This window comes from Lissotriton helveticus, chromosome 1_1, assembly GCF_964261635.1.
Source record: "Lissotriton helveticus chromosome 1_1, aLisHel1.1, whole genome shotgun sequence".
NCBI lineage: Eukaryota > Metazoa > Chordata > Amphibia > Caudata > Salamandridae > Lissotriton > Lissotriton helveticus.
The window spans coordinates 83,000,707-83,022,614 of record NC_136057.1 but is presented as its reverse complement, the minus strand read 5'-3'; the positions used below and the strand labels follow the sequence as shown (position 1 = coordinate 83,022,614).

The following is a 21,908-nucleotide window of genomic DNA, read 5'->3' as shown; positions in this document are numbered from 1 at the left end:
GGGTGCAGAGGAGGAGAGGCCTGTCCAGGGGGCAGAGGAGGCGAGGCCTGTCCAGGGGTGTAGAGGAGGTGAGGCCTGTCCAGGGGTGCAGAGGAGGTGAGGCCTGTCGAAGGGGTGCAGGGGAGGAGAGCCCTGTCCAGGGGTGCAGAGGATGTGAGGCCTGTCCAGGGGAGCAGTGTCTCTCTTCAGGGCCTGTGCATAGCGCCCCGAGGCTCAGGACTAGTCAGAGGCTCTGTATGGGGTGGAATGAACTCTGGGCTCCTCTGTCCTTAATGAGAATCCTTCACCGAGAGTCCTGTCCAGGGGTGCAGAGGTGAGACATGTCCAGGGGTGCAGAGGAGGAGACGCCTGTCCAGAGGTACAGAGGAGGTGAGGCCTGTCCAGGGGTGCAGAGGAGGAGAGGCCTGTCCAGGGATGCAGAGGAGGTGAAGCCTGTCCAGGGGTGCAGAGGAGGAGAGGGGTGCAGAGGTGAGACCTGTCCAGAGGCGCAGAGGGGTAGAGGCCTGTCCAGGGGGCAGAGGAGGCGAGGCCTGTCTAGGGGTGTAGAGGAGGTGAGGCCTGTCCAGGGGTGTAGAGGAGGTGAGGCCTGACCAGTGGTGCAGAGGAGGTGAGGCCTGTCCAGTGGTGCAGAGGAGGTGAGGCCTGTCTTTTGCTGGAGGTGCAGAATATGTGGTGCCTGTACAGAGGGGGTGCAGAGTAGGTGATGCCTTTCTGGTGGGGGGGTGGAGGGGGAGGGGGTGCAGAAGAGGTAAGGTGAAAAGAAGTCTGTTCTGAGGTGGGTGCAGTGGAGGTGAGGCCTGTCCATGGGGGGCAATGTCAGCTGCACAAGACAGATCATCACCACGAGACAGAAATACCCCCAGAGATCTGCCCCACCCCAGAGAGGACACTTCAGGGCTAAAGGTCACTTTTTGGAGACGGATCATATGGGGGTGGGGCAGAGCAGCATCACTGAGGGATGAACACGTGCCTCGTGTGTAGCGCCTCGAGTCTGGTTTGTGGTATTAAAGTGCCTCGGTCCGAGCCACAGTCCTGTCCCCGGGGGGGTGCCTCTGGGCAGGTCCAGGGGAGCAGTGTCTCTCTTCGGGGCCTGTGCATAGCGCCCCGAGGCACAGGGTGGAGTCAGAGGCGCTGTATGGGGTGGAATGAACTCTGGGCTCCTCTGTCCTTAATGAGAATCCATCACCGAGAGGCCTGTCCAGGGGAGGGGCAGAGGAGGTGAAGCCTGACAAGAGGAGGAGAGGCCTGTCCAGGGGTGCAGAGGAGGTGAGGCCTGTCCAGGGTGCAGAGGAGGAGAGGCCTGTCCAGAGGAGGAGAGGAGGAGAGGCCTGTTCAGTGGTGCAGAGGAGGAGAGGCCTGTCCAGAGGTGCACAGGAGGAGAGGCTTGTCCAGAGGAGGAGAGGCCAGTCCAGGGGGGGCAGAGGAGGAGAGGCCTGTCCAGGGGTGCAAAGGAGGAGAGGCCTGTCCAGAGGTGCAGAGGAGGTGAGGCCTATCCAGGGGGGCAGAGGAGGTGAGGCCGGTCCAGGGGTGCAGAGGAGAGGCCTGTCCAGGGGTGCACAGGAGGAGAGGCCTGTCCAGAGGTGCAGAGGAGAAGAGGCTTGTCCAGGGTCAGAGGAGGAGAGGCCTGTCCAGGGGTCCAGAGGAGGAGAGGCCTGTCCAGAGGTGCACATGAGGAGAGGCCTGTCCAGAGGAGGAGAGGCCAGTCCAGGGGGGGGCAGAGGAGGAGAGGCCTGTCCAGGGGTGCAAAGGAGGAGAGGCCTGTCCAGAGGTGCAGAGGAGGTGGGGCCTGTCCAGGGGGGCAGAGGAGGTGAGGCCGGTCCAGGGGTGCAGAGGAGAAGCATTTCCAGGGGTGCACTGGAGGAGAGGTCTGTCCAGAGGTGCAGAGGAGAAGAGGCCTGTCCAGGGTCAGAGGAGGAGAGGCCTGTCCAGGGGTCCAAAGGAGGAGAGGCCTGTCCAGGGTTGCAGAGGAGGAGAGGCCTGTCCAGGGGTGCAGAGGAGTAGAGGCCTGTCCAGGGGGCAGAGGAGGAGAGGCCTGTCCAGGGGTGTAGAGGAGAGGAGATGAGGCCTGTCCAGGGGTGCAGAGGAAGTGAGGCCTGTCAAAGGGGTGCAGAGGAGGAGAGCCCTGTCCAGGGGTGCAGAGGATGTGAGGCCTGTCCAGGGGAGCAGTGTCTCTTTTCAGGGCCTGTGCATAGCGCCCCGACGCTCAGGACGAGTCAGAGGCGCTGTATGGCGTGGAATGAACTCTGGGCTCCTCTGTCCTTAATGTGAATCCTTCACCGAGAGTCCTGTCCAAGGGTGCAGAGGTGAGGCATGTCCAGGGGTGCAGAGGAGGAGACGCCTGTCCTGGGGTACAGAGGAGGTGAAGCCTGTCCAGGGATGCAGAGGAGGTGAAGCCTGTCCAGGGGTGCAGAGGAGGAGAGGGGTGCAGAGGTGAGACCTGTCCAGAGGCGCAGAGGAGGCGAGGCCTGTCCAGGGGGTGCAGAGGAGGTGAGGCCTGTCCAGAGGTGCAGGGGAGGAGAGGCCTGTCCAGGGGTGCAGAGGAGGTGATGCCTGTCCAGGGGGCAGAGGAGGAGAGGCCTGTCCAGGGGAGCAGTGTCTCTCTTCAGGGCCTGTGCATAGCGCCCCGAGATACAGGACGAGTCAGAGGCGCTGTATGGGGTGGAATGAACTCTGGGCTCCTCTGTCCTTAATGAGAATCCTTCACCGAGTCCTGTCCAGGGGTGCAGAGGTGAGGCATGTCCAGGGGTGCAGAGGAGGAGACGCCTGTCCAGGGGTACAGAGGAGGTGAGGCCTGTCCAGGTGTGCAGAGGAGGAGAGACCTGTCCAGGGATGCAGAGGAGGTGAAGCCTGTCATGGGGTGCAGAGGAGGAGAGGGGTGCAGAGGTGAGACCTGCCCAGAGGCGCAGAGGAGGCGAGGCCTGTCCAGGGGGTGCGGAGGAGGTGAGGCCTGTCCAGAGGTGCAGGGGAGGAGAGGTTTGTCCAGGGGTGCAGAGGAGGTGATGCCTGTCCAGGGGTGCAACAGTGAGGCCTGTCCAGGGGTGCAGAGGAGGAGAGGCATGTCCAGGGGTGCAGAGGAGGTGAGGCCTGTCCAGGGGTGCAGAGGAGGTGAGGCCTGTCCAGGGGGACAGAGGAGGAGAGGCATTTCCAGGGGTGCAGAGGAGGAAAGGCATTTCCAGGGGTGCAGAGGAGGAAAGGCCGGTCCAGGAGTGCAGAGGAGGTGAGGCCTGTCCAGGGGTGCAGAGGAGGTGAGGCCTGTCAGGTGTTGAGGGTGCAGAGAAGGTGAGGTCTGCCCTGAGCGGGGTGCAGAGGAAGTGATGCCTGTCTTGAGGGTGCAGAGGAGACGAGGCCTGTCCATGGTGGTGCAGAGGAGGTGAGGCCTGTCTTTTGCTGGAGGTGCAGAATATGTGGTGCCTGTACAGAGGGGGTGCAGAGTAGGTGATGCCATTCTGGTGGGGGGCAGGGGGTGGAGGGGGAGGGGGTGCAGAAGAGGTAAGGTGAAAAGAAGTCTGTTCTGTGGTGGGTGCAGTGGAGGTGAGGCCTGTCCATGGAGTGCAGAGGAGTTGAGGCCTGTTTAGGGGGATGTATAAGAGGTGAGGCCTGTCTGAGAGAGGTGCAGAGAAGATTAAGGCCTGTCCAGTGGTGCAGAGAAGGTGAGGCCTGTTCTGTCCAGAACACCTAGACAGACGCCACGATTGAGACGCTGTAATCGCCCTGTATTCGGCTGCCACGCTGACGTGTGGTCCGCCGAGTGCCATTACGCACTAATGACTGACTCCGAGCCGCATCTAATCGGTTCTCGGCTTCAGAGGCTTCCAAATATTAGGCATAAGAATTATGTCCTGATGATGATCTGTGTATCTAGTTAACAGATCGAAACGCTGTCGACTTAAAGGACACCTTATTCAAAACTGCACTGCTATAAATTGATGTAAAGGTGTAAACTATGTTGTGATGTACTATGACATTGTGTAAATTCTAGTACTTCGAACCTCACACTTGTGCCTACAAGCCCTTTTGTTCCTTCGTCATTAGTGTGTGTCAGTTGCACAATTGCAAGTTTGGTACAGGCTTGTGCCCCATATTGTGTACTGTTGTGTAATATTTCTCTCTATTCCTCAGAAGTAAAAATATTGGACCACTATCCGGCTGGACAAGTGCACAATTCAATATAGTTACGATTGTGTCTATATTTATTCTTCATGCATTTCTTTGAGATGGGACCACTGTTGTCTGAATAACGTTACCCCAAAGGTCCCCTCTGATCTAATTGGGCCACTTGTTGTTTCTAAATATATGCAGAGGAGGTGAGGCCTGTCCACGGGTGCAGAGGAGGAGAGGTCGGTCCAGGGGTGCAGAGGAGGTGAGGCCAGTCCAGGGGTACAGAGGAGGAGAGGCCTGTCCTGGGGTGCAGATGAGGAGAGGACTGTCCAGGCGGATGCAGAGGAGGGGAGGCCTGTCCTGTACTTGGGAGTGCAAAGGAGGCGAGACTTGTCCAGGAGGTGAGACCTGTCTATGGGAGTGCAGAGGAGTTGACGCCTGTCCAGTGGGGTGCCGAGGAGGTGAGGTCTGTCCAGGGAGTTGCAGAAAAGATGAGGCCTCTCCTTCGGGTGCAAAAGAGGTGAGGCCTGTCCAGGGGGACAGAGGAGGTGGGGCTGGTCCAGGGGTGCAGAGGAGGTGAGGCCTATCCAGAGTTGAAGAGGAGGTGAGACCTGTCCAGGTGGTGCAGAGGTGGTGAGACCTGTCCAGGGGTGCAAAGGAGGAGAGGCCTGTCCAGGGGTGCAGAGGAGGTGAGACCTGGCCAGGGGTGCAGCAGAGTTGAGGCCTCCCCAGGGCATTTTGAGGAGGTGCATAGGAGGTGAGGCCAGACCACGAGGTGCAGAAGAGGTGAGACCTGTCAGGGAAGGAGGGGGCTGCAGACGAGGCGAGGTCTGACCAAGGGAGTGCAGAGGAGGTGAGGCCTGTCCTGAGGGTGCAGAGGAGACGAGGCCTGTCCATGGTGGTGCAGAGGAGGTGAGGCCTGTCTTTTGCTGGAGGTGCAGAATATGTGGTGCCTGTACAGAGGGGGTGCAGAGTAGGTGATGCCTTTCTGGGGGGGGGTGGAGGGGGAGGGGGTGCAGAAGAAGTAAGGTGAAAAGAAGTCTGTTCTGTGGTGGGTGCAGTGGAGGTGAGGCCTGTCCATGGGGGGCAATGTCAGCTGCACAAGACAGATCATCACCACAAGACAGAAATACCCCCAGAGATCTGCCCCACCCCAGAGAGGACACTTCAGGGCTAAAGGTCACTTTTTGGAGACGGATCATATGGGAGTGGGGGGGAGCAGCATCACTGAGGGATGAACACGTGCCTCGTGTGTAGCGCCTCGAGTCTGGTGTGTGGTATTAAAGCGCCTCGGTCCGAGCCACAGTCCTGTCCCCAGGGGGTGCCTCTGGGCAGGTCCAGGGGAGCAGTGTCTCTCTTCGGGGCCTGTGCATAGCGCCCGAGGCTCAGGGTGGAGTCAGAGGCGCTGTATGGGGTGGAATGAACTCTGGGTTCCTCTGTCCTTAATGAGAATCCATCACCGAGAGGCCTGTCCAGGGGAGGGGCAGAGGAGGTGAAGCCTGACAAGAGGAGGAGAGGCCTGTCCAGGGGTGCAGAGGAGGTGAGGCCTGTCCAGGGGTGCAGAGGAGGAGAGGCCTGTCCAGAGGAGGAGAGGCGGAGAGGCCTGTCCAGTGGTGCAGAGGAGGAGAGGCCTGTCCAGAGGTGCACAGGAGGAGAGGCCTGTCCAGAGGAAGAGAGGCCAGTCCAGGGGGGGCAGAGGAGGAGAGGCCTGTCCAGGGGTGCAAAGGAGGAGAGGCCTGTCCAGAGGTGCAGAGGAGGTGAGGCCTATCCAGGGGGGCAGAGGAGGTGAGGCCGGTCCAGGGGTGCAGAGGAGAGGCCTTTCCAGGGGTGCACAGGAGGAGAGGCCTGTCCAGAGGTGCAGAGGAGAAGAGGCCTGTCCAGGGTCAGAGGAGGAGAGGCCTGTCCAGAGGAGGAGAGGCCTGTCCGGGGGTCCAGAGGAGGAGAGGCCTGTTCAGGGGTGCAGAGGAGGAGAGGCCTGTCCAGGGGTGCAGAGGAGTAGAGGCCTGTCCGGGGGCAGAGGAGGAGAGGCCTGTCCAGGGGTGTAGAGGAGGTGAGGCCTGTCCAGGGGTGCAGAGGAGGTGAGGCCTGTCCAGGGATGCAGAGGAGGTGAAGCCTGTCCAGGGGTGCAGAGGAGGAGAGGGGTGCAGAGGTGAGACCCGTCCAGAGGCGCAGAGGAGGCGAGGCCTGTCCAGGGGGTGCAGAGGAGGTTAGGCCTGTCCAGGGGTGCAGGGGAGGAGAGGCCTGTCCAGGGGTGCAGAGGAGGTGATGCCTGTCCAGAGGTGCACAGGAGGAGAGGCCTGTCCAGAGGAAGAGAGGCCAGTCCAGGGGGGGCAGAGGAGGAGAGGCCTGTCCAGGGGTGCAAAGGAGGAGAGGCATGTCCAGAGGTGCAGAGGAGGTGAGGCCTATCCAGGGGGGCAGAGGAGGTGAGGCCGGTCCAGGGGTGCAGAGGAGAGGCCTTTCCAGGGGTGCACAGGAGGAGAGGCCTGTCCAGAGGTGCAGAGGAGAAGAGGCCTGTCCAGGGTCAGAGGAGGAGAGGCCTGTCCGGGGGTCCAGAGGAGGAGAGGCCTGTTCAGGGGTGCAGAGGAGGAGAGGCCTGTCCACGGGTGCAGAGGAGTAGAGGCCTGTCCGGGGGCAGAGGAGGAGAGGCCTGTCCAGGGGTGTAGAGGAGGTGAGGCCTGTCCAGGGGTGCAGAGGAGGTGAGGCCTGTCCAGGGGTGCAGAGGAGGAGAGGGGTGCAGAGGTGAGACCTGTCCAGAGGCGCAGAGGAGGCGAGGCCTGTCCAGGGGGTGCAGAGGAGGTGAGGCCTGTCCAGGGGTGCAGGGGAGGAGAGGCCTGTCCAGGGGTGCAGAGGAGGTGATGCCTGTCCAGGGGGCAGAGGAGGAGAGGCCTGTCCAGGGGAGCAGTGTCTCTCTTTAGGGCCTGTGCATAGCGCCCCGAGGCTCAGGACGAGTCAGAGGCGCTGTATGGGGTAGAATGAACTCTGGGCTCCTCTGTCCTTAATGAGAATCCTTCATCGAGAATCCTGTCCAGGGGTGCAGAGGTGAGGCATGTCCAGGGGTGCAGAGGAGGAGATGCCTGTCCAGGGGTACAGAGGAGGTGAGGCCTGTCCAGGGGTGCAGAGGAGGAGAGGCCTGTCCAGGGATGCAGAGGAGGTGAAGCCTGTCCAGGGGTGCAGAGGAGGAGAGGGGTGCAGAGGTGAGACCTGTCCAGAGGCGCAGAGGAGGCAAGGCCTGTCCAGGGGGTGCAGAGGAGGTGAGGCCTGTCCAGAGGTGCATGGGAGGAGAGGCCTGTCCAAGGGTGCAGAGGAGGTGATGCCTGTCCAGGGGTGCAACGGTGAGGCCTGTCCAGGGGTGCAGAGGAGGAGAGGCATGTCCAGGGGTGCAGAGGAGGTGAGGCCTGTCCAGGGGTGCAGAGGAGGTGAGGCCTGTCCAGGGGGACAGAGGAGGAGAGTCATTTCCAGGGGTGCAGAGGAGGAAAGGCCGGTCCAGGAGTGCAGAGGAGTTGAGGCCTGTCCAGGGGTGCAGAGGAGGAGAGGCCTGTCCAGGGGTGCAGAGGAGGTGAGACCTGGCCAGGGGTGCAGCAGAGTTGAGGCCTCCCCAGGGCATGCAGAGGAGTTGCATAGGAGGTGAGGCCAGTCCACGAGGTGCAGAAGAGGTGAGACCTGTCAGGGAAGGAGGGGGCTACAGACGAGGCGAGGTCCGACCAAGGGAGTGCAGAGTAGGTGAGGCCTGTCCTGAGGGTGCAGAGGAGACGAGGCCTGTCCATGGTGGTGCAGAGGAGGTGAGGCCTGTCTTTTGCTGGAGGTGCAGAATATGTGGTGCCTGTACAGAGGGGGTGCAGAGTAGGTGATGCCTTTCTGGTGGGGGGTGGAGGGGGAGGGGGTGCAGAAGAGGTGAGGTGAAAAGAAGTCTGTTCTGTGGTGGGTGCAGTGGAGGTGAGGCCTGTCCATGGGGGGCAATGTCAGCTGCACAAGACAGATCATCACCACAAGACAGAAATACCCCCAGAGATCTGCCCCACCCCAGAGAGGACACTTCAGGGCTAAAGGTCACTTTTTGGAGACGGATCATATTGGGGTGCGGGGGAGCAGCATCACTGAGGGATGAACACGTGCCTCGTGTGTAGCGCCTCGAGTCTGGTGTGTGGTATTAAAGCGCCTCGGTCCGAGCCACAGTCCTGTCCCCAGGGGGTGCCTCTGGGCAGGTCCAGGGAAGCAATGTCTCTCTTCGGGGCCTGTGCATAGCGCCCGAGGCTCAGGGTGGAGTCAGAGGCGCTGTATGGGGTGGAATGAACTCTGGGTTCCTCTGTCCTTAATGAGAATCCATCACCGAGAGGCCTGTCCAGGGGAGGGGCAGAGGAGGTGAAGCCTGACAAGAGGAGGAGAGGCCTGTCCAGGGGTGCAGAGGAGGTGAGGCCTGTCCAGGGGTGCAGAGGAGGAGAGGCCTGTCCAGAGGAGGAGAGGAGGAGAGGCCTGTCCAGTGGTGCAGAGGAGGAGAGGCCTGTCCAGAGGTGCACAGGAGGAGAGGCCTGTCCAGAGGAGGAGAGGACAGTCCAGGGGGGGCAGAGGAGGAGAGGCCTGTCCAGGGGTGCAAAGGAGGAGAGGCCTGTCCAGAGGTGCAGAGGAGGTGAGGCCTATCCAGGGGGGCAGAGGAGGTGAGGCCGGTCCAGGGGTGCAGAGGAGAGGCCTTTCCAGGGGTGCACAGGAGGAGAGGCCTGTCCAGAGGTGCAGAGGAGAAGAGGCCTATCCAGGGTCAGAGGAGGAGAGGCCTGTCCGGGGGTCCAGAGGAGGAGAGGCCTGTCCAGGGGTGCAGAGGAGGAGAGGCCTGTCCAGGGGTGCAGAGGAGTAGAGCCCTGTCCGGGGGCAGAGGAGGAGAGGCCTGTCCAGGGGTGTAGAGGAGGTGAGGCCTGTCCAGGGATGCAGAGGAGGTGAAGCCTGTCCAGGGGTGCAGAGGAGGAGAGGGGTGCAGAGGTGAGACCTGTCCAGAGGCGCAGAGGAGGCGAGGCCTGTCCAGGGGGTGCAGAGGAGGAGAGGCCTTTCCAGGGGTGCAGAGGAGGTGATGCCTGTCCAGGGGGCAGAGGAGGAGAGGCCTATCCAGGGTCAGAGGAGGAGAGGCCTGTCCGGGGGTCCAGAGGAGGAGAGGCCTGTCCAGGGGTGCAGAGGAGGAGAGGCCTGTCCAGGGGTGCAGAGGAGTAGAGCCCTGTCCGGGGGCAGAGGAGGAGAGGCCTGTCCAGGGGTGTAGAGGAGGTGAGGCCTGTCCAGGGGTGCAGAGGAGGTGAGGCCTGTCCAGGGATGCAGAGGAGGTGAAGCCTGTCCAGGGGTGCAGAGGAGGAGAGGGGTGCAGAGGTGAGACCTGTCCAGAGGCGCAGAGGAGGTGAGGCCTGTCCAGGGGTGCAGGGGAGGAGAGGCCTTTCCAGGGGTGCAGAGGAGGTGATGCCTGTCCAGGGGGCAGAGGAGGAGAGGCCTGTCCAGGGAAGCAGTGTCTCTCTTCAGGGCCTGTGCATAGCGCCCCGAGGCTCAGGACGAGTCAGAGGTGCTGTATGGGGTGGAATGAACTCTGGGCTCCTCTGTCCTTAATGAGAATCCTTCAGCGAGAGTCCTGTCCAGGGGTGCAGAGGTGAGGCATGTCCAGGGGTGCAGAGGAGGAGATGCCTGTCCAGGGGTACAGAGGAGGTGAGGCCTGTCCAGGGGTGCAGAGGAGGAGAGGCCTGTCCAGGGATGGATAGGAGGTGAAGCCTGTCCAGGGGTGCAGAGGAGGAGAGGGGTGCAGAGGTGAGACCTGTCCAGAGGCGCAGAGGAGGCAAGGCCTGTCCAGGGGGTGCAGAGGAGGTGAGGCCTGTCCAAAGGTGCAGGGGAGGAGAGGCCTGTCCAAGGGTGCAGAGGAGGTGATGCCTGTCCAGGGGTGCAACGGTGAGGCCTGTCCAGGGGTGCAGAGGAGGAGAGGCATGTCCAGGGGTGCAGAGAAGGTGAGGCCTGTCCAAGGGTGCAGAGGAGGTGAGGCCTGTCCAGGGGGACAGAGGAGGAGAGGCATTTCCAGGGGTGCAGAGGAGGAAAGGCCGGTCCAGGAGTGCAGAGGAGTTGAGGCCTGTCCAGGGGTGCAGAGGAGGTGAGGCCTGTCCAGGGGTGCAGAGGAGATGAGGCCTGTCAGTTGTTGAGGGTGCAGAGAAGGTGAGGTCTGCCCTGAGCGGGGTGCAGAGGAAGTGATGCCTGTCCATGTGGGTGCAGAGGAGACGAGGCCTGTCCATGGTGGTGCAGACGAGGTGAGGCCTGTCCTGAGAGTGCAGAGGAGACGAGGCCTGTCCATGGTGGTGCAGAGGAGGTGAGGCCTGTCTTTTGCTGGAGGTGCAGAATATGTGGTGCCTGTACAGAGGGGGTGCAGAGTAGGTGTTGCCTTTCTGATGGGGGGGGTAGAGGGGGAGGGGGTGCAGAAGAGGTAAGGTGAAAAGAAGTCTGTTCTGTGGTGGGTGCAGTGGAGGTGAGGCCTGTCCATGGAGTGCAGAGGAGTTGAGGCCTGTTTAGGGGGATGTAGAAGAGGTGAGGCCTGTCTGAGAGAGGTGCAGAGAAGATTAAGGCCTGTCCAGTGGTGCAGAGGAGGTGAGGCCTGTTCTGTCCAGAACACCTAGACAGACGCCATGATTGAGACGCTGTAATCGCCCTGTATTCGACTACCACGCTGACGGGTGGTCCGCCGAGTGCCATTACGCACTAATGACTGACTCCGAGCAGCATCTAATCGGTTCTCGGCTTCAGAGGCTTCCAAATATTAGGCATAAGAATTATGTCCTGATGATGATCTGTGTATCTAGTTAACAGATCGAAATGCCGTCGACTTAAAGGACACCTTATTCAAAACTGCACTGCTATAAATTGATGTAAAGGTGTAAACTATGTTGTGATGTACTATGACATTGTGTAAATTCTAGTACTTCGAACCTCACACTTGTGCCTACAAGCCCTTTTGTTCCTTCGTCATTAGTGTGTGTCAGTTGCACAATTGCAAGTTTGGTACAGGCTTGTGTCCCATATTGTGTACTGTTGTGTAATATTTCTCTCTATTCCTCAGAAGTAAAAATATTGGACCACTGTCCGGCTGGACAAGTCCACAATTCAATATAGTTACGATTGTGTCTATATTTATTCTTCATGCATTTCTTTGAGATGGGACCACTGTTGTCTGAATAACGTTACCCCAAAGGTCCCCTGTGATCTAATTGGGCCCCTTGTTGTTTCTAAATATATGCAGAGGAGGTGAGGCCTGTCCACGGGTGCAGAGGAGGAGAGGTCGGTCCAGGGGTGCAGAGGCGGTGAGGCCAGTCCAGGGGTACAGAGGAGGAGAGGCCTGTCCAGGGGTGCAGATGAGGAGAGGACTGTCCAGGCGGATGCAGAGGAGGGGAGGCCTGTCCTGTACTTGGGAGTGCAAAGGAGGCGAGACTTGTCCAGGAGGTGAGACCTGTCTATGGGAGTGCAGAGGAGTTGACGCCTGTCCAGTGAGGTGCCGAGGAGGTGAGGTCTGTCCAGGGAGTTGCAGAAAAGATGAGGCCTCTCCTTCGGGTGCAAAAGAGGTGAGGCCTGTCCAGGGGGACAGAGGAGGTGGGGCTGGTCCAGGGGTGCAGAGGAGGTGAGGCCTATCCAGAGTTGAAGAGGAGGTGAGACCTGTCCAGGTGGTGCAGAGGTGATGAGACCTGTCCAGGGGTGCAGAGGAGGAGAGGCCTGTCCAGGGGTGCAGAGGAGGTGAGACCTGGCCAGGGCATGCAGAGGAGGTGCATAGGAGGTGAGGCCAGTCCACGAGGTGCAGAAGAGGTGAGACCTGTCAGGGAAGGAGGGGCCTCAGACGAGGCGAGGTCTGACCAAGGGAGTGCAGAGGAGGTGAGGCCTGTCCAGGGGGTGCAGAGGAGGTGAGGCCTGACATGGAAGTGGGGGCGGTAGACGAGGCAAGGCCTGTCCAGAGCTGGGGGGTGCAGAATAGATGAGGCCTGTCCAGCGGGTTGCAGAGGAAGTGAGGCCTGTTTAATGGGGTGCAGAGGAGGTTAGGAATGTCCAGGGGGCTGCAGTGTAGGTGAGGCCTGTCCAGGGTGTTGCAGAGTAGGTGATGCCTGTCCAGTGAGGGCAGAGGAGGTGAGGCTTGTCCTTTACTGGGTGGTGCAGACAATGTGGGGCCTGTGCAGAGTGGGTGCAGAGGAGGCGTGGCCTGTATGAAGGGGGCGGGGTGTGCTAAAGAGGTGAGACCTGTCCAGTTGGATGCAGAGGCGAGGAGGTCATTTCCAGAGGGGGGAGGGGCAGAGAAGGTGAGGTCTGTCCACATGGGTGCAGAGGAGGAGAGGCCTGTCCATTTGTGCAGAGGAGGTGAGGCCTGTCCAGGCGGGTGCAGAGGAGGTGAGGCCACTTCTGTCCAGAGAGTTGCAGAGGAGATGAAGCCTGTCCTGTGCTTGAGGCCTGTTCGTCCAGGCGGGGTGGTCGAGAGATGAGTTTAAGTTTGTTAGTTGTTGTCCCAAGAGATTTGTGGAATGAGTGTAAGTTGCGTGGAAACTGGCCAATTGAAGAGCCACAGAGTGAAGCACCTCAAAATATTTTATTATATATTACAAGAGATTAATGCATCATCATCATCATTTTATAGTGTGATTAATTAAAATCATTACAATATTTACAAGAAATAAAAACAGCGCAACAACAAATACAAAAGGCTTTTAAAATTGAAGTGAAATCAGAGTGATCTGTTTCAGAAAATGTTCTCTCAGTGGTTGTATGTCTTGGTAAAAAACGTCCTAAGTCTGTCTGTGTCACCTTTGTCACCTGGTATTCTGTCCCTGTTCTTCTTTTTTTTCAGTGCGGCAAAATACCTTATATCTGATCCATTTCTTGTAACAGCTTTGTTGTCTTCGCCATAAATTTGATTCCCCGACATGAAAAAATTGGTGAAACACCGCTTAGCCAACATATCACAGCCTGCCTGCAGGTGCGGATGTTCAGTGTGTTGAAGATTGCCCGAAGATATCTTCTTCTTAAGACCTGCAGCGCTGGGCATACACATAATAAGTGTGACACTGTTTCGTTCTTATATCCGCATAATCTGCAGTTAGCACTTTCTATTTGTTGTTTCCAAGAAGGCCTTAGATCTTTTGAATAGTGCATGCCCAGACGGTACGCTATCAGCGATTTTTTTAGATGTTGGCAGTAGTGTAGGGCTAGGAAGACTTGCGGTTTTTGGGTGGTATATGAATTAATTACTGTCCAGGCATGTCTCCGTTTAGTTAGAGTTCTTTTGTCTGTGAGCAAGGAGATCCTTTTTGCTGATCCTTTTGCTATTTTACAGAACTGCTTGTGGTTCATGTTTTTTTCCACACTTCGTGTAGGCCCAATGTGGTCAAACTCTGGCTGAGAAATTTACCCCATTGGGTGGTGTTGGGCCTGCCTACCAAAAAGTTTATATCCTCCCAGCATAGATTGTCCAGTGACTTACTAGGGGCGGTTCAGAGCTTGTGGCAGAATTTTACAAATGTGGACTTCGACCTAATTTCTTGGTTTTGTAAGCCGAATTCTAATCGAACTTGGGCTGGCGATGCTGCAAATGGCAACCCAAACACAACTTTATATATTTTATTTTGTAGGTTATTTAGTATCGTTGATTCGCTTCCGAGCCATCCAATTAGCCCGTAAGACAAGGTTGGAATAATTTGTGCAGCCATTACTTTAGATTAATGCAGATTTATAGACAATATTGCAAAGGCAAAGACCCAGTAAAAGAGGGTGCATCTTTTAGCGTTGCCTCCAGAGGTTAGTGCAAAATGTGAGGGGCTGCAGACTAACATTCTGGATGAGATTTTGTTGTAACCAAAGTACTTTAGTGACAATTTTGTTGCTAAGCAGAAAAATATCAGAGAAAAAATAATGATGGCTCAGACAATAATTTTCCAGACAGGTGACGAAAGGGGTTCTCACGGATTGTATTCTCGTTTTGATTCTGGGTTTGTTGCTGGTGTGAATTTGGATATGCACGGCGTTGGTGTGCAGAGTAATGATGTTCAGTATGTGCAAGGAGGAAATGTTATTCCTCTGGGTCAGGGCCGGACTGGGAACCCAAACCAGGCCTGACAATTTTGCGAGACCAGCTAACTGCCTCTTTTGTTGTTGGTGGGCGATATAGCAGCACCACAGCAAAACCGCCCCAGTAACAAATACGTTTCCCAGCACTGAAGAATCAGCTTCCACTCTTCCAGCCTCCCGGGGAAACACGCAAAGCCCTTTACGGCCAGTGCGGCCCTGCTTAGGGTATCGGTTTTACTGACAGTGGCAATTTAAATGCCTCAAACACTAATAAAGTGCAGAATAAGACATGATCCTTGCGATGTTTGCAGGAACCTGGGAAACTGGAACATGAATCAGATGGCACAGAATGGGATGTCACAGCCAATGGTCCCAGCCCAAATGGCCTCTGTGCCGAGCATGCAGAATCAAAGGCAGATATATTGGAACATGCCTTCAGTCCCGATGGTCCCACAGCCCAGTGCAGAATAGAACGCCAAATTCTCAACACATTTAAGATTTCAACAAAATCCTTTTTTAATTAATAATGATTTTCCACGACTTTCCTCTCCACTTGGAGTTTCTACTGGACTGAATCAGACTCAGTGACGGTGCCTGAGACGGGAGAAGGATTGCGTGCTTGGTGCAGTCCTAGAGGTCACCCAGAGTGGCTCTTTTGTAGACGAAGTAAATGAGAATCCAGTATCTCTTTTAATCAATACATGTGCTACCCGTTCCACAGTCAGACTGACGGGAGCACCCAACCCACCCCCCTTGGGAAAGGAGTCCAAGTTGTAGGCATTTCTAATAAACAACTGCTGAGCTGTCAGCAAATGTTCCCGTAAAAATTGGGTCAATGATGAAAGGCCACAAACTTAAACCGTGATTAAGATCCAGTTAATTTGTTAGGGAATAACCTTGTAAAATGACTTGTGGCTTTTTGGGGAAGAGTCACAATTTATTATTCATTTTGTAGGTGTGGTTTTTTAAATTACATTTTGTTGTGCCATGTTTTCTTGAACATTCATTGATGCTGTCATTTTTACCTCATCATGAACCATGTCAATAATGTGTTCTCTCTGTCTAAAAACGTATAAAATGTACGGTTTCAGGATATTTGCTGGGATTGTTTTATTTTACACTTTTCCTAAAGGCAGGCTACATGTCAGTCCTCTTACTGATTTTTTACTTAAGAACTTTTCCTTGATTTTTAACCCGTTAACCGCAGCGGTAATTCCACCGCGGTGCGGGCGTTTTGTTGCGCAGGCGGGGCAGCGTCGGCCAATGAACATGCACAGCACTAGGCAGGGAGTGCTGGTGACGTTCCACGGCCGACGGCAGCACTAAACGGGTTAATTAAGCAGATTCTATGGCAGTTTGCTATATGATATTATAGATAAACGATTTCTTATTCCTTAGCACACATTTGTTGTGGTGGTTTGACTATTGACTTTACAGCTAGAGTTATTTCTGATTATGGCTTTTGATATACTTTAGAGGTTACCTTTATGTGATCCTCCTGCAAATATTATGATAATTATTTCTCTGACTGAGTTACCATGTAGGACCACAGTGGTTAATTGTTGAACATTCACAGCAATAACTGTGAAAGGAGGCTGAAGTCAGCCACTGGCTCTCTCTGGGCTCGGCTAAACTGCTTTTCCTAGTGAGCTAGTGAGATATAGGAGATGAGCAGAACCCCCCTTCCTTCCCGAGACACCAGTAACACTGCGAGCTATGGGAAGAGGAAGGGTGGAGGCTCCTGTGACCTGCAGCAGGCTCTATCTTCTGCCTTCTCCTGCTCAATCCATATAACTCGGAGAGGCAGTGGAAAGAGAAAGGCAGAGGCTGTGTATTAGGACATTGTAATGTTGAGAGCAGCAGGCCTATATCAGGTTGTATAGGCTGCTGCTACTCCATTGTCTTCAATGGAGGTCTCAACATTTCAATGTTCTAAGCTTTGTCTCGCAAAGTATTTATTCTGAATTCCAGTCCTTGGGTCGCCGTCCTATAGGGCTCACAAGACACTGACTCGCCGCATCATCCCTTCAGATCATTTATAGATAAAAAGCGCCAACACATTGATGCCTTGTTGCTTTCATTGCTCAGCATTCGAACTCTGCCTCAGCTTGGCTTGTATTGCAGTTGCTCAGAGAGCATGGTTTTTATAAATATAAGAGTCTGGTTGACTGATTTATGAAGTGTGGACAGAATTATGTACAAGGAGTTTAACGTACTTTTGCAAACCAGATTGTTTTGATTCCCAAGTTTCATGGTCTGTAAATGGAAAGATGGGGGTTATGAAGAAGTAGACTTGATTGTTAGGGTTTGTTCTCTGAGACTGTGGGTGCACTCTATATTCACAGAGACTTTCTCCAGCAAGGGATCATGGCTCTTGAACCAAAAAAGTATTCATTCATTAACCATAGTTGCTTCACAAAGGCCTCCAGAGAACAAGAGATTATTTTGTTTTGTAAGTTCAGGACGGTTATTTGTAAAATGTGAAGAAGTGTAATAGTCGTCTGACGCAAAACTATTTCTTTACTTCCTTTCAAGGTATTCTGGGATGACCAGGCAGTGCAGCATGGCTGCCCCCCTTGGAGGAACAATATATAATATAACTGTCGAGTAAGGATTCCTATAACTCTTAAGTTTCCTTTTCCCCTGTTTCTCTTTTCTCTATTCCCTTTCTTGATCTCTGTTTTGTTTTTCTCTCTTCGGCTTCAACATTTGACACTATTCTTGTTGTTATCAAACTTCTGATAATAATTGTTGGGTGGTGTAGTGCAGGTCCAGTTTCTTTTCAGGTCAGTTTTGCCCAGCAGTTCCTTAACTATTGGCACATTTGTCTTCTCCTCTACACCACGTGATACTCTCTTCCCTCTGACTGTTCTTTCGGCGTCTTTTCTCTCTTGATCTGACTTCCATCTCTTTACGTGCTCCTAAACTATTCTTTTCTGTCTTATCTACTACAAGCAAAAGACACAGTATATGTGTGTGGACACACATGCACACAAGGCTTGCTTTAGGGTGGTGCAACCGGTGGAGCTGCACCTGGTGCTGACCTTGGGGGCACTGTGTTTAGAAATAACTTATGGGTTCACTAGCATCTGCTGCACAGTTTCCTGTGCTGGAACATGTGGTGAGAGTAGAAGATAGCCTTTTTTCTCTTTTTTCTCTTTTGTGTTTTTCTATTCTAGACCCTTTTTAGTTTCCTTTACTGTTGTGCGGTTTTTTTCTCTTTTTCAGGTGTTGCAGTACGTGGGTCCTGTCGGAGGAGTGTGATGAGTTCTGGGCCACCAAGTAAGTTCTTTTCATCTGCACAATTTGAAATAGTGAATTCCACTGAGCTAACTGGACACAGCGTCATTCTACAGTGGTATTTAAAGAAGTGATTACAACAAGGTGATTTCCTTCGTTCACTCAAATGTCCCTTCCTAGATCACTGGAAAAAGGAATAGATTAACAGTCTAGGTGGGCAGGGGAGTAAATAACATCTGATAATTCATTAAAAGTATTACAAATATCTCATTGTGATGCCAGCCTTTGCCACAGAAATTGACAATTGATAGTGTTGGCTGCTTCTGAGAATATGTGTCACAATATATGTGCAACTTGTGTTTCTTTCTTAAATATTAATTACGTTTTCGCTCACATCCATGAGCTCCAGTAACCTGAAGCTCCCGATCTACACAGTGTCCCAGAGCTGTTTCACCACTATCAGAAATGATACTAAACTGATTTCCTAGCTTGTTTTTGTATAAAGTATAAAGTCACAAATGTTTTTTCTTTGAGTTCATTTACAATTTTTGACTCCATTTCTACAGGTGATTGAAGCATGAACTGAAAAAACAAGGTTTAAATTTAGTGAAACACATCGAAAAGGATTATTTCAAGGAAAGTTAAAACATTCTGGAGCTCTAGAGAAGAAACACATTCTATGTGCCAGGAATGGTGAGGATGTTGGAGTGGAAGAAACTGGTGAATGTGCAAGTTGTCAAATCCCTAAAGTAAAATGACTATAAATGTTTACCAAGTATCAGTAACTGAGATTGAGGAGATCATTGGCCACAACTGATCCCCACGCAGTGCACTTGAAAAAACTCAGTGCTGTAAATTCTGTTTGATGGTTTATGAGAAATGCTTTGGAGACCAAACCCTCCCCAACAGATCAGCACCCGTAGACGTGTTGTGATGTGACAAAACCGTCAAAAATACTAATATCCTCGGTTTATAAGTGCAAGCTTTTGACTCCGTCTCTTGGAGACAAGAGGAAGGAAAAGATTATTTATAAGAAAGTAATTGTAAATACGCTTTCTCAGATGTCGTTACAGCAAAGATGCTGAATTATCAATTCCAATATAGGAAGCTTTTTCCCCAGCAGCTCTGTCTCTTGGGTTGATCCGAGTGGTTTCAAAGTGTCCTGTAACTCCAAAGTGGATCATGTACCTGTCTTAGCCACTGAGCAAAAAAGCATATACTGGTGCAGAAAGTATAAAAGAGGCTAGTGTTACGCTATTGAGAATTCATAAAACACCCTGGCATGCCCTAAGCATCTGTCATTAGTTGTATGAACAAACATACCTAACAGGCAAACACTAAAGCCCAAAGACATTATCAGTGCTTTTAAAACTCCTAAATCAAATGTGATAAACTAGAATCACTAAATGAGACTAATTAAACAAGAGAAAATTCACCCGGGCATAACTTGGAGAAAATGAATCCATGAGGGGCCTCTTAATCAATACAAGGGGCTCCTCAGTGAAAGTTAATAAGACAAGTTAGATAGGTGCCTTTAAAGGTAGGAAAATGATCTCCAGGTAAAAACTATCATTAGTTAAAATACATGTGTTAAGAAGAGCATCTGAAATGTATTTTAGAAGTTAATGCTGAGTTGGAACATAAACAAGTACACAATCAGAAATCAAATTTAGTCTTAAGATGGCATGTACCCAGGAACAAACCCAACTTGGAGAAACAAACTCTAATAAGAGCAATGAATTTGAGAACAGCTTTAGTCATCAACCCCACCTCACTAAACATGAGAAAACTATCGTTGGACGAAAACCCTATCAGTGTCCCGAATGCCAGAAAGTCTTCAATCACAAATCCAGGCTTACGGTACATGAAAGAACCCACACTGGGCTTAAACCGTATCAGTGCTCTGAATGCTGTAAAAGCTTCAGTACCAAATCCAATCTCACTTCACATGAAAGAACCCACACTGGGCATAAACCGTATCAGTGCTCCACGTGCCAAAAAAGCTTCAGTTTTAGTTGCAGTCTGATTCACCATCAGGGAACTCACACTGGCCAAAAACCTTATCAGTGCTCTGAGTGCCAGAAAAGCTTTAATCGTAAATCCAGACTTACTGCACATGAAAGAACCCACACTGGACAAAAAACTTATCAGTGCTCTGAATGCTGTAAAAGCTTCAGTCATAAATCCAGCCTTACTGTACATGAAAGGACCCACACTGGGCAGAAACCGTATCAGTGCTCTGAATGCTGTAAAAGCTTCAGTCATAAATCCAGCCTTACTGCACATGAAAGAACCCACACTGGGCAGAAACCGTATCAGTGTTCTGAATGCCAAAAAGGTTTCTATCACAAATCCGGTTTAACTCAACATGAGAGAATCCATACTGGGCTCAAACCCTATCAGTGCTCTAAATGCCAGAAAAGCTTCAGTCGGAAAATAACTCTCACTCACCATGAGAGAACTCACACTGGGGTAAAACCTTATCAGTGCTCTGAATGCTGTAAAAGCTTCAGTCATAAATCCAGCCTTACTGCACATGAAAGGACCCACACTGGACAAAAACCGTATCAGTGCTCTGAATGCTGTAAAAGCTTCAGTCAAAAATACAACCTTACTGTACATGAAACAACCCACACTGGGCAAAAACGGTATCAGTGTTCTGAATGCCAAAAAGGTTTCTATCACAAATCCGGTTTAACTCTACATGAGAGAATCCATACTGGGCTCAAACAGTATCAGTGCTCTGAATGCCAAAACAGCTTTGGTCAGAAATCCAACCTTACTGTGCATGAAAGGACCCACACTGGGCATAAACCATATCAGTGCCCTGAATGCCACAAAAGCTTCCGATTGAAAACAACTCTCACTAGACACGAGAGAACTCACACTGGGGATAAACTTTTTTAGCTCTCTAAATGCTGGAAAAGTTTCAGTCGGAAATCTGGTCTCACTCAACCTGCGGGACCTTACCTGGAAAAAACCTTGTAATTGTTCTAAATGCCAGGGAAGGGTCTGCTGGAGATTCAGTTTCATTCAACATGAGAGAACCCACAATGAGAAAGAAAATGATCCAAGCTCTCAATGTGACTAAAACTTCAGTTGTAAATGTAACCTTTTTACATAAGCGAGACAATGTGGGAGAATAAAAGGTGCTCACGGTCAACCCCGCGGAGGAGCTTTCAGCATCGCAAAACCTTTACATGAAGCAGCCACAAAGACATCGATCCATTGATTGTTCTACAAACTGTCTATGGAGAAAAGCGCACAGCCTGGAATGGAAATGCTTGAACTAACCTCATTCTTTTGTAACTATTTGTGGCCTCATTCCATTCAGTGTGTTTTGCTCCCTGAGTGTTTATAAGCAATGACTGACCCACAAAGGCCATTGGATCCTGAACTTTGAGGCGACGCTTCTAGATTCAGGAATGCTTGTAACCTCGAACTGTTTCCAGCCTTAATGAGCCTCACCAGGGGGCTGCAGCAGGAGTCCCTTTGTCGTAGGTCTCTATGGGAGAAACATCTGTTCTGTGCCACGTAGGGCTGATCATTGAGAAAAACTAAAGGTGATGGATGAACTGGTAGTTAATCTTGGCAACTTCCCGCCACATCATTCTCTAGTCTTTGTGTAACTACAGACGAGGCCAGCCATATGCAAACCACTCTTGGCCCCATCCTAAATAGTCCTAATGACTTCTGTTCCAAAAGGACACAGCCACGTATTACAAAGATCCACACGAGTGGCCTCTTTCCATCTTCTTTTTGTTTCAAATGGGACCTGCTATCCCCTTAACCATGCCTCTGGCCTGCCTCGTTCCATGCTTTGGCTCTTATCATCAACCTTGAACCATCTCCATAACTTGGAAGCTCCGAAGACTTCGCAGCTGTTGCAACTGCTTGAATGTTCACACATTTGGATGGCCGTGGATTCAGGTTCAACTTGATGACCCAACTCTACTTTTTGGGAATTTTGCACTTCAAGCCACTTCTGTGCAGTTCGTCACCTTCTGAGACTGATTCATCCAAAAACCTTGCATCAAATTTCAGTGTTAATCATCACCAGAGACTAAACTTATCTTTCTCCTTTCGAGCATAGCTACCAAAGTCAGCTACAATTTTGTAGGTGACTTCCTGATTGATTCAGTGGAACTGCTTGTTTTTTATTCATTTACCTTTTTGTTTGGCTTTGACAGTTGTTTTTGCTAATTAATAATCCTTAAATCACAGCCCACCTTTAGATTTTGCTTCTGAATAATTATTAAATATTCTTTTTGATCTAAACTTGGTTTGAATCTTAAAGTTCCTTGTCTATTTTTAATAAACTGTATTGAAATGTGTGACTTCCACTGTTTTGCTTTACCTTCAAGTGTGCCTTAGGCCATACTGCCCAAGCCACGTTACCAAAAGCGAGCTAAGAACACTTTAGTAGAAGACACATTTAGCTTTGCTGACCAAAGTTTGGGAAAAGCAAAGCAGGCTGACTCTAGAAAGCACACTACCTAGCTGGAAAGGTTACTCTCTTAGGTGACATC

General features: G+C 52.5%; 2 protein-coding genes across 3 annotated transcripts in view; one reads left to right on the top strand and one right to left on the bottom strand.

Moving 5' to 3' along the window:
• Positions 1-21,908, bottom strand: part of LOC144758795 (uncharacterized) — a 317,831-nt gene that overhangs the window by 96,302 nt on the left and 199,621 nt on the right. The gene's annotated exons all lie outside the window — the stretch shown is intronic.
• Positions 4,331-21,713, top strand: LOC144834109 (uncharacterized). Of its 2 annotated transcripts, XM_078689219.1 has the most exons (5): positions 4,331-4,499; positions 11,339-11,538; positions 16,675-16,746; positions 17,368-17,421; positions 17,946-21,713. In XM_078689219.1, the coding sequence occupies exon 5, from the start codon at positions 19,060-19,062 to the stop codon at positions 20,284-20,286; it is 1,227 nt and encodes a 408-aa protein (XP_078545345.1). In that variant the 5' UTR covers positions 4,331-4,499; positions 11,339-11,538; positions 16,675-16,746; positions 17,368-17,421; positions 17,946-19,059; the 3' UTR covers positions 20,287-21,713. The 2 variants fall into 2 exon arrangements, with proteins under 2 accessions (XP_078545345.1, XP_078545355.1); XM_078689229.1 differs by lacking the exons at positions 4,331-4,499; positions 11,339-11,538; positions 16,675-16,746 and having other exon boundaries at positions 17,192-17,421.